At 41.9% G+C, this 12,601-nt stretch overlaps 1 protein-coding gene across 2 annotated transcripts in view; it reads left to right on the plus strand.

The window, feature by feature from the left end:
• The window catches only part of COIL (coilin), a 211,601-nt gene that overhangs the window by 115,540 nt on the left and 83,460 nt on the right, over positions 1-12,601 (plus strand). For both annotated transcript variants that reach the window (XM_078654403.1, XM_078654402.1), the window contains exons 4-5: positions 5,473-5,520; positions 8,899-8,968. In XM_078654403.1, coding sequence (XP_078510529.1) covers positions 5,473-5,520; positions 8,899-8,968 — 118 coding nt within the window. The remainder of the gene's footprint in view (positions 1-5,472; positions 5,521-8,898; positions 8,969-12,601) is intronic.

The raw sequence follows: 12,601 nt of genomic DNA on the forward strand, positions 1-12,601 counted from the left end.
AGATGTTCCATTATCCGCGTTTTTATTTTTCGTGTGGTTAGGCCAATGTATTGTAACCCACACTCGCAGTCAATCCTATATACCACATTCGTGGTATTGCAGTTACTGAACTGTTTCAGGAACCATTCCTTACCCGATTGCAACCTCACACTTGTTGTTTTTGATGTTAGAGGGCAAACAGAGCATGTACCACATGGGTAATGTCCAATGGGGATCCTACTTTTACTCGCTGCATTGCAAAGTTGTGCCCGTGTGTGTACCAATTTATCTTTGAGATTACATGCGCGCTTGAAGGCGAACCTAGGAGGTGGCATTTTGAAGTCTTTATTGGATAACAATGCCCAATGCTTACGTATTGACTGTCTTATTTTGGTAGCCAGAGGATCAAAAGTCATTACTACTGGAAGGCAATCTTCTTTTTCTTTGTGTTTGACTTCCAATAGCGCACTCCTAGGTGTATTCAATGCTCTCTTCTTAGCTTGTTTTATAATCCTCACAGGATAATTTCTGTTTTCCAACTTATTACACAAAACTTGTGCCTGCTCTTTATAGCCCTCAGTTGTGGAGCAATTTCTCCGATACCGAAGGAACTGCCCCACCGGCAGGTTGTCTCTAAGTGCCCTCGGATGATATGAGTCATAGGACAACAAAGAGTTCCTGTCGGTGGGTTTCTGATGGACACTCGTTCTTAGGCCACCATTAACTGCTTCAATATCCAGGTCCAAGTATACTGCTGAGTTATGGCTATAGGACCAGGTAAAACGAAGGCACTGATCTTCAACATTGAGCCAATTCAAAAATTCCACTAATTGGGATTCCTCTCCAGTCCAGATGCAGAGCACGTCGTCTATATATCTCCTCCAAAGACGCAGATGGTCTTTGAAGGGATTGGTGGATGGGTGGACGCCGTGCTCCTCAAATTGGCCCACATATATGCAGGCCAAACTGGGTGCCATTGTAGCACCCATAGAGGTCCCTGTAGTCTGCAAAAACAGTTGGTCCTTGTAACTGAAAAAGTTTTTTGTTAATGCCAATTCAATGCACTGCAAAACAAAAGTTTGCGGTGCATCATAAAACCATTCCTGCATCCTCAAAGCTCGCGCTGCTGCCACCAGCGCGGCATCCTGTAGGATGCAGGAATACAGGGACTCTACGTCAATGGTCACCAAAATCTCTTTAAATGGATCGAACGACATCTCGTCAATCAAATTTAAAATGTCCATCGTATCTTTCACATATGATTCCTGAGTGACAACGGATTCCCGCAGAAAGTAGTCCGCAAATTGAGACAAGGGCTCAAGAACCGATTGTACCCCCGATACAATCGGCCTGCCCGGCGGTGGCCAGGCAGGCTTATGTATTTTGGGTAAGATGTAGAATGCAGGGGTCCTGGGACTGGTGTTCACCAGGAAATCCGCCTCCTTTGAGGAAATCCACTTCTTCTCCCTTGCATCTCCTACCAGATCTTTTATGGTTTTCAATAGCTATGGGGTGGGATCTTTATTTAGTGGCTGATAATTTGCTCGAACATTCAGGAGGCGGTAAACTTGTGCCTCATAGTCGTGGGTGTTGAGCACAACTACCGCTCCCCCTTTATCAGCATTTTTTATCGTCCGCGCAGGATTATTCTGTAAGCTTTTCACAGCTTCCCAGTCCGATTTAGACATATTTTTATAGTTTGTGTTTCTTTCATTAGTTTCTAATGATTCTATGTCTTGTAGGACTTTAGCCTCAAACACTGCAATCTCGGGACCCAATATTCCACTCGGTGGCATAAAGGTTGAAGGTTTCCTCAAGTTAGTATTGAGCCCAGTCCGATCATCTTGCTGTTGATTTGCAAAAAACTTTTTAAGTGTAATCTTGCGGACCGTCTCAAAAAACTCCACTCTGCACCTGAAGGAGTCATGGGTGGGTGTAGGGACAAACCCCAATCCTTTATTGAGTACACGATCTTCACTCTCTGACAAGGTGTAATCTGACAGATTAACAAAAATGTTGTTCATAGCTGTTGTCTGCCTCTGCTCCGTGTTTGTCGCGGGGAGAAGGTTTGCCATTGAGGTGGGGGACGAGAACCTCGTCCCCTTCCTCTTCCTGCTTGCCGTGTCCCCCTGTTGGTCCCTTGACCCTGTACTAAAAAAAGAGCGCAGTAATACTCCCAAGTCAGCGTTGTTTTGTTCTTGGGGGGTGAATCTCACTCTATTAGCCTGGGGCCTGTCCTGTTCGTCTTCACTGGAGGTGTCTATGAGATCCCGTCAAACAAAAACACAAGAAATAACATGAGCGACAGGAGATGGAATGGAATTGCCGGCAGTGGTCAGCCATTGAAATATTAAGTAATTCCAGAAAAAAAGAAATAATAAAAACGTGTCTAAAAGCTGCCTAGTCATAGTAGAGGGGACGAGCCAGCAGGTCAATATCTGTGCCTGTACCAGGTTTTTTTGCGGTTTGGTTTTCCCAGGAGGTGTTATGAGGGTGTAAAAGTAAATTCTACCTATCTGGAGCCACTGTGCTTCGAGCTTTGTTTAGACTCCTGACAAGAAAATTAAAGCAAATCAGTTTAGTTGCCCATTTTAACTATTGTGATAGTTTGTTTCTTCACTTTACTTGCAGGAAATGACAGCAAATAATCAACGTTCAAATATCCAGCGCTGCCTCTTTTATCACCCAATGACCTTTTCTTCAGTTCTGAATCAGAATTGGTGCGTGGCAACTAAGACAAGCGCGCCTGGCACAGCAGCAGGGAAGGGTGCCTGCGTGATTCCTTGCGGGAGGGTGGAACCCTATGGTGCCACCATATGGCGTCCGGCGCTCCCGCAAGGAAATCGCTAGACGTGCACACGTTTCCATTGCAAGCAATGCAACGCTGCACGTTTTTGCCCCCAAAGCTGTGCCAATGACATTAGGTCTCTCTCCTATGCAGCGCATGCGCGCTGCGTAGGCGAGACCTAAAACATAGGTGGTACTCCTTTCTCTGTTTATGCATCCAAACTATGGAATTTATAACCCCCTAACTGAAGATCCAAGGATAACTATATTATCTTCAGCAGACTTCTCGAGAGTTGGCTCTTTTATACGCAACCCCAACACTTAATCAATCAATTAGGATTTATAAAGCACAGCAAATCACCCATGAGTGTCTCAAGGCACTGTAGTTGCTAGCTATTTTGTGGAAAGAAAAGTGAAAAAAATGAGACAAATGTAAGAAAAGTATTCAGAAAAACGGGTGGGGAAGGAAGGAGAAAGCAGTAAAAACAAGGAAAAAGCAGGGAAAGCACTCAGAAAAACAGGGATGAAAGAATGAAAAAGGAGAAAAGTACAAAGAAGAGGCAAAAGCAGGAGAAAGTACTCAGAAAAATGGAGAGGAAGCAGAGTGTTGCAGCAGCATGGGAGGCCTGGGGCCTGCTCAATGGGGTTGCGCTGCTGCCTCCATTTAAGTAGGTCCTGGGAGGAGAGGGGGCGCTGTAAGGTGGTAGGTGGGGCTAGGCGGGAAAACAGGCAGGAGTGACAAACGAGGGAAAAAACAAGGAGAAGCAGTTAAAAATTATGCAAAATGAGAAAGCACTAAATAAAATATGGGAGAAGGAGAAAGCAGTAAAAAACAAGGCAAAAGCAGGACAAAGCACTCCGAAAAGGGGAAAAGGAAGGGCAGATCAGGGAAAGACAAGGCAAAAGCAGGAGAAAGTAGTCAAAAAAATTTTGGGAGAGGAAGGAGAAAGCCGTAAAAAAAAGAGGCAAAAGCAGGATAAACATTCAGGAAAAAAAGGGAAACGACGGAGAAAAGTAAAAAAATGAGGCAAAAGCAGGAAAAGCACTCAGAACAACAGGGGAAAGGAAGACGAAAGCAGTAAAAAAACGAGGGAAAAGCACTCGGGGGGGGGGGGGGGGGGGGGAAAGGGAAAGGAAGGAGTAAGATTTTTTTTAAATAAGGCAAAAGCAGGAGAAAGCACTCAGAACAGCGGGGAGGAAGCACGGGAGAGCTATGCCTGTGGCCTGCTCAATAGGGTTGTACTTTTGTTTCCATGAAGTAGGTCCTGGGAGGAGGAAGGGGCACTGCGAGGAGGTGGGCAGGTCTAGGAGGGAAAACCGGCGGCAGGCTGGAGCGGCAAATGATGGAAAAATCACGAAGAAGCAGTAAAAAATGTACTCAAACAGTAAAGTACAGCATAGCCCTGTGTATGTAAACATTTATAATTTGATTATATGCATTTATTTAGATGTGTATCTCTTTGAACAAATATGAATAACAACTATGGTTTAAAAACAAATATGTATTCCTTAGGTCCGCTTAACAAATGTGTATATTATTTATGGTTTAATATACATATATATTCTATGCGTGACATTTTTATAGGTCACTCCATAGTTTTCATTTAAGTTCTTTGATTAGATGCTTAATGGTCTCTGTTTTCTTTATCTATCACTATATCATAACTATTTTATCTACAAATGCTACACTATTGAAATATTGAAGAAAAGATACAATTTAAAATAAAATATAGTTAAACAAAATCCACAAATCCACTTCAAGTACAGCATTACTTGAACATCTGAGTTTATACAATGCTACTTTAAATCTCAATATATTATCTTCCTTAAACATGTATACTCTTTCTATGTAGTTATGTATATATATATCTATGCACCCACCAGTATACACACAGTAACTCTATGCTGTATGTGACTATAGGCCCTTTACTAGACTTTCTTTTTTTAGATTATGTAAGGATTTATGAAGTAATGTGCATAGCTGCATCATGGATGATGTTATCAAAGATGTCATCAGTGATATAATTTCAGATCGCATCAGTGATGTTATTAGTAATGTCATTTAACATGACATGAATCATAAGCAATGTATGACAGGAGCAAGTTGTACTTATTTTACTAAATCATAAGTGGCTAATTTAATTTGTTTTAAATTTCCTTATCTCATTTCAAAAGCTTACTTAAGCGTCACTTTCACCTTGGGCTTTTTTTAAGTACATTTTAAGTTTTTTTTTAATGTAAGCTACGATCTTATTAACATACCTAGATATGACATCACTTTAAACTTAGCTTTTTCATTGACAAAACACACACACACCCTCTCTATTCTTGGACAGAGTGGCTGTTACTATCCAAAGGTGCTCAGCTTAAGCCATTTGGTGCTGTCAGTTTAATGAATCAATAATTTTCCAAAAACACCTCTTGTAAAGGAGACGGCACACTCAGATACGTGTTTTTTCTTATATTGTGGCTAGTAAAGGCCGTAACATATTTTGAACACAAGATCTTGTGTGCGCAAACCCTTGAAATATTCACAGTAAATATTACACCAAACACTTTAGCCGTTTGCAAACATACATAACCTTTAGGTTGACACTAACGGTTTAAAATCGTGCTGTTTTTCATCCCTGCGTTTTTCGATTCAGTGGTTAGAAGACTTTTTGATGACTTGTATGTACTCAGTTCTTGTATTACGTCTTTTAACAGCTTTTGGAATTAGCTGAAAACTACAGCCCAGAAGTGTCCGAATATAAGGTACATCTTTAAATCGCTATTGTATTTTGTGTACTGTGGTTACGCCATCCTTTGATAACTTGGTAACAGATGTTACGCTCTATTGAAAAGTATATTTGATTATTCCATGTAGTGGTTAGTAAATTATTTTGACAATGTATTTTGTTTAGATTTTCTGTTTTCTTTGTCATTGGTTTCTTTCAGCTGAAATTTTGTGTAAATTCATATTTACGTTTGACACACAAAAAATTGTGTATTTATGTTAAGCTAATTTGTGTCCCATCTTGTTCCCATCCTAAGCTTTCAGGAACTCAAGCCATATGGCAGGTGCACCAGAAATTCAGTTTAAAATCTTAGCATTTTAATTAGTGTAAAGGATCCCAATGCACTGATTTCTTTCTCTCTTCAGTAATTGTTTATGTGTACTTGATTAGTTTGGCAGCTTTGAGTATATCAGCGCCAAGAAACCAACCGGTGAACGAGCGCTCTACAAAACCCTTATAACATAACATATATCATTTGTGAGAGGCATATTTACGTTGTGTAGAAGATCCCACGTCTTGTAAGACCATCAATAAGTAGCTGATTATTACTAATTTATTTTCAGTAGTTTAATTAGCACAGACCATACCCAGTTGCTTGTTCTAGAGCACTTTGAAGTACAAAAAGAATGCAGGCCATATAGAGAAAATTAAATTGCTCAAGTTAATGCAGGTGGACATATGTTCACAATTTGGGACTCGTAAGCAGTCAGCAAGAGAGGAGTAGGAAATTGAACAGGAGCAGTTTGTCTTCCCAACAATGTAAAAGTCTTGTTGTGGGCAGTGATGTGAAGCCCTTGTGGAAGTGTATGTGATTGACGGCATTAATGCAGATATAGGTTACAATCTTGTTGTTTTGTTCGTGGAGAACGTGGTTTGTAGCTTTGGGGCATGAATGTTGCATGAGAGATGGGTCTCAACACACCTTCAGAGCATATAGTTCAGTGAAGTCTGCTCTTTGGTCAGTGTAATTATGTGTAATGCATTGAAGTTTGAAGTGTGATTTATTGTTTAGGCTACTTTGGTTGACATGCTGGATTTTATACACTGCGAAATCCAATGAAAAAAATGTATTGAAGCATAAAAAACAAAGGGGCTGATTACGATGGCGGAAGGCCTGCCAGCCATGTGGTGGCAGGCCTTCCGCCATCGGACCGCGATTTTGTCCCTGCCAAATTAGGATGGCGGAGGGAGCTAGCAGCCCCCACTGCAATGTAAAAGATGGTAGATTCAACCGCCACAGTGGCGATGGCATCGTAATACCACCGGTGGGACTGCCGCCTTGTAGACTGGCGGTCCCACTCCCCGATACGATGGCGGACCGACTGAAGTTCACCCGCCATCGTAATCACCCCCAAAGCCTGCTTACCACCAAATTTGCATTCATGTGTTTATTACTGGCCAGAATGAATCTTGTTGGCGGTCTTATCAGGTCAGTGAGCTCACACCAGTGAGTGATCTTGTTACAGAAGTGAGGCATGGTTGAGAGGAAGTTTAGGAAGATTACGTCTGAACCCACAGAGGTAGAAGCTAAACTCCACACAGGGGCCGAACTATAAAACCTGCATGATTTTCCATCCTATTGCTTCCCATCATGATTAATGTGAATGCCCTATGGAATTCTCTCGATTAAATACATGTGATAAGGGGCTCTTAATTTTTTAATTAAATGGTGGTGTAAGTATTGACTCTTATACACTAAAAGGTGGAATATTGTGTTTAATGATATATTTTAGTTTATAGTGTCCAATTGAACTGGCTTGATTTGGGGAAGCTGCTATATGTTCTGTTGTTCATAATATAGAAAATCAATAACTTTATAATGGAAAAAATAAGGCACCCAGTATTTTAATGAAGGGCTCCATTATGCCTGCAATTCCTACTATAAAGCAGGAAGGCCACCACTATGCCCCCAGCCCGAGCTATGTTAGTGGTGTGTCTACTGCACTGACTAACTAACTGTGGTTACCCAGGTGAGCACGTTGGTGGGCAGTGGGCCCCATTCTTCTAATGATGCATTTAATTTGCCCAAAACGACTACCATAAAAAAAGGGCTTGTAATTCCATTAGTTGTCCTCTTCATGCCAATGTTCCTCCTTTATATTGGAAGAGATGCTTTACAGTAAGACACTATTATGCCAGGGATGTACCCCATCATACTAGGGATGGCCCATGTATATATGTCTGGATGTTGGTGTTGTGTACTAGAAGCTGTAGGTGAAAATAAAAAATACATCAATAATTGATACTCTCACTCACACCTTCAAATAGTCACGTACACCAACGTCTATTCCCATATATGCTCACACTCACCTTTATCTCTCATTACATGCAAATGTACTCATTTGGCCATGGTGCTCTACTCTGCATCTTCCTCTCAATCTCCTCTGTGTTAATCCCAGATCAATAGCTGTATCAGGCCCAGGCGGCAACATTGCACTGGCATCCTGAGGCCTAATCCCTTGCAAACCTTGCACTTGTACATTTGGGTGTCATTGACCGCATAGGACTTACAATTTATATGGACAATCGCCATATAACCTTTTAGTAATCGGTATGGTACTGGTCATATATTGCAAGGTTATATATACATATATATTATTAAAGTTACGATGTTTCACAAGGAGGAAAGCATTATAGTTGGTGCAGAGCTCACTGGGTCTCGGACGTTTATAGAGACATAGTGCTAGTGGACTCTGGGGGGGCACGTAGTACAGTTCTTTTGTTTCCTTTCAGGGTGCCAATTAAGAGTTCTGGAAAACTCCCAGATGGTGGGATACATCTAAAAGTATATAGATCTGGAGAGGGTATCTCGCTACACAGAACTTCATTTGGCCTTTTTAAATATGTCTGAGTACATGAACGGCTTTTCCTTAGAAAAAGAGGCATATATAAACTAGAACAAGCAAATGGTATGCTTCAGCTTCAAGAGGAAATCTGTTACGCTCCAGGGAAGAGGACCCTTTGTTTTCAAGCTGGGCTCACAGTGCCATCATTTTTAAATTGATCGTTAATGAGTTCCACAGTGTTGTTGTTAGAAAAACATTAATTGACAGTCTTGTACCTGTCGTTTTTCCAGCAAATCTACCTTGGTGTAATAACAGACATAACGTTTGTAACAATAAATACACCAACTCAACTCTTAGGTTAAAACGAAGGACTCCTAAGGGTAAAACCTTGTTCAGTGTTCACCAAGAAAGTTTGTGGATTTCTCCCATTCCGAAGTTTACATTCAACATGATTCATAAGGATTCATAAAATTATATATCTTTTTATATATTTTCCTCCTTATTGACTTGTGTGTGTGGTCTAAATTGTAATGTCTGCTCTGTAAGATTCTTATGTGTTTCATTCCAAGGAAGGAAAAATAATGACCTTCAATCCAGTAACCCAAGATTTGGACCTTGAGTTGGCTTCAGCTTCAGGAGGCAAGTACGATTCGATGTGACCGTTTCTCAGTGCTAGACTAGTCTTCTAAAGTTGCAGTCCCTGATTTCAAAAATTTCAAAGGAAAGTTGCATTTTTTGTTAGATTTAAGGCGTGTTGGACTTGACTCTACATAGCATTTATGTAATACCGTACGTGACCTGGTAGAACTAAATAAATTAGATTGTTAAATTAATTCGTCTATGAAGGTATGTGCAGTACTGATCAATAACAAGCATTTGCAATGCAATAGGTCTCGCATTTACGCGAGTTTGAACTATTGACATTGTAAATGACAATGCTTATATTTATGTTTGGGTTTTTAAAACGAAATAACAGGCATTGTCATTTGCAATGCCTATAACTTAAAGTTGTGTAAAAGCGAGACCTATTGCATTGCAAATGCTTGTTTTATGTGTTCTCATAGCTAGTATGCTGTGCTACTTTGCTTTCTGAAAACAGCATGTTTGAAACCCTGCAAAAGGTTGAGGCCAGATGAAATAACCTGATCAGATAGAGCAAAGACTGAAATTGGATGTTATTTACTCTAAAAGTGGTTATTGTAAGCGAATGCCTCAGAAGCAGAAAAGTTGCAGAAAAGCAGGAGGGCCAGTGCGTATTCTGAGATGAAAGATGTGATATCATGATGATGCACGTTATAACCTTTTAGCCTCCACAACATAAGTAATAGGTTGCGGTCATTACAAGTGACAAAGGCAACCGTCCAACACGTTCTCTTACTTTAAATTCACTTTTATAAAATAAACGGGTATAAAAATCCCGCATTCCCCCCCCCCAAAAAAAAATGCTGTGCGACCATAATGGTTTCTGCAAACAAACTTGGAATTGTTGTTTGTTTAAAAAATATCTTTATTCCTGCTGCTAGCAATGAAAGCCCCACAGTAGTAAGAATTGAAGTGCGGAAATGACTGTGGAAGTGTCCTTTTTCATACGCTTGGGAGTATGACGTTTCCGTATTTTCGCAGAATTCTTCTCTACAGAACCTAACCACCCAAAATATATGTCAAACGGAAAAGAAAATACGTGGCTGAGTTAAAAGAGAGAGCAAGTTTACAAATACCGATGTTTTGCAGCTAAACATCAAATAATCTGGGAGATAGCCAGCTAAATTCAGACTCTATGTGAAGTTTTCACAGCAGGTGCATTCATGCCATGTTTACAACAAAACACACATTTGCAAGTGCAATACAGATCTTTACTGCTAGGCTCATTTTCTCTTCATTGGAGTTTGCTTTCAAAACAGAAGACCCCTGAAAGTGGTAGAAAAGCAGGTGCGACCCTATGTTCATAGAAATGCAAACGAGATAGTTTAATAAAGCATGTTGATAAAATGTTGTTCAAAGATAAAATGTAATCACACGGAAAAGAAATCAAGCAGCTGCTATGTCCAAACCTGAAAAGTAAATAGCACTCCTTTCCACTTAAAACACAATACTGTAGCTTGTGTAAAAGTATAACTGTGCACCTGCCAGTACGAACACTTTCCAAACAAGCATTGGCCGTGAAAGAGACACGGCCGTGAAAGTGCGGCCTTGAGAAGTGGTAAAATCTTGCGGGGGTGAGAACAAAAACAAGGAAGATAGCTGCAGATTGAAATCGTACTTTCAAAGCTGCAATGCCACAATAAACAAGCAAACAAATCCCCCCCGGCCCTCACTTACCACATGCCGTCTACCTCCTTGGACACAGAAACGCTGGAGCACGCACACCGCAAGTTGGCCTGGAGCGCGCCTCGGAAGAGACGCCGGAGGGCAGGAGCGTGACACCGTGAGCGTGCACGTTGGCGTTCACAGACCTGAGTCGGCTCGTGCCCAGGTCTGGAGCGGATCCTGCACAGCTCTGACTCCCTTGGGACCTAGCAAGGTGACTATAAGTCTCGTTGGCGGCAGCGCTTTGCGCTGCAACGCCAGCGAGACCTAAAAAAGGCAAATCATGGACTACATTTGTAAATGTTTTCTGCAGAATTAATATCTGGGTACCAACATCTAGCAGTCTTTTTCCCACTACATCTCCACCCAGCATTTTCTGTGATTTTCTCCACGCTTGTTTGAAATCCATCTCTAATCGTGGTCCTCCAGAGTTAAAAAGGTGAAAAATCGCAGCAAACCATACCTTGTGAATACATAGAACTGGGTAGGCAACTTTATTGCTTTACCTGCCAACTGCTATAACAGTGGTGAAGTGTCCTCTGAAGGCATGAACAGAGGACTAGGTACACCAAGCTCTCTAATATCATTTGTTAAAAATTGTGATATCCTTTCACTGTCAACCCTAGTTTTCAGTTATTGTTAAAGTGGTTAACCACACAATATTTATATGAAAAATAAACTGGGTGTTAGACCTTTCAGCCTTGGGGTGGTCTTCCCCCAAACATTTTGCCTTACTGTTTCATTTTTGCTGATCTTGTTTTTGTTGGCCTTGGGGCTCTATTTGCCACTGCTAACCAGTGCTAAAGAGTGTGCTCTCTCCTTTAACCATGATGACATTAGCTTCCACCTAATTGGCACATTTAATTTACTTGCAAGTCCCTAGTAAAGTAGTACTACATGTACCCATGGCCTGAAAATTAAATGCTGCTGGTTGGTCTGAAGCACTGATTGAGCCACCCACTTAAGTATCCATTTTAAACATCTCAGGCCTGCCATTGTAGCCTGTGGGTGCAGTTTTAAATTGCCATTTCAACCTGGCAACATAAACCTTTTTCCAGGCTTAAGCATTCCTTGTTAAAATATTTAAGTGATCCCCTAGGTAGGCCCTGAGCAGCCCATAGGACAGGTCAGTATATTTAAAATGTTGGGCATGATTTTTCAACTTTTACATGCTCTGGTAGTGAAAAACTCTTAAATCTGAAAGAAACAGTTAGTTATAGATTCCTTACCTTAGAATTACCCCCAGGTGTCAGACTGGATCCGGAAAGTTTCTCATCAGGAGGTGGTGTCAGTCGGCTCTGCGTCTGTTGTCGGCATTGTGGTTGCCGGTAGCTAAGTCGATGCTGTCCGCGCGTGCTGACGTCAGTTCTTTCTTTTTCCGCGCCAGCAAGCGCAGATCTGGAGAGAGCAGTAACCCCAGTACATTTTTGACTGAGTTTTTGCGACGTTTGTTGACTTTATTTTTTAGTCTTAAACTGACTCCTGGTGCACGAGGGATGCCCGGCTTCAAGGCCTGCGGTACCTGTACCAAACTGATGTCGCTGACGGATCCACACCGCGTGTGCCTCTTCTGACTGGAGCACGACCTTAACCCCAAGTCGTGCTCCGACTGTCGAACCATGGCCCCAATGTCTTTGTGGGAGTGGTCCCGAAAGCTCCTCGAGGCCCCGCAGTAAGCTCCGCATCGCGCAAGGTGCCGATTGCGTGGGAGGTAGAGGGACCGATCGCGAAGTCATCCTCCTCATCACTCCTCTTCTAAGTCTTCGCACTCTGGGTCAGGTAAGTCGATGCATGAGAAGAAATCGAAGAAGCATCTTAGCTCTTCGACTTCCCCTCGTCCATCGGCCGACACGATGCAGGGTGCGGGTGGTGCTACTCCCACGGCTCCCCGTGCGGAGCCTTCAGGTTCGACTCCGGCCTTCATTCCCGGCGCCGGGAGCGACTCCTTCCCAGCTTTGTAAATTT

Source organism: Lissotriton helveticus, chromosome 7, assembly GCF_964261635.1.
Source record: "Lissotriton helveticus chromosome 7, aLisHel1.1, whole genome shotgun sequence".
In the NCBI taxonomy this organism is placed as follows: Eukaryota; Metazoa; Chordata; class Amphibia; order Caudata; family Salamandridae; genus Lissotriton; species Lissotriton helveticus.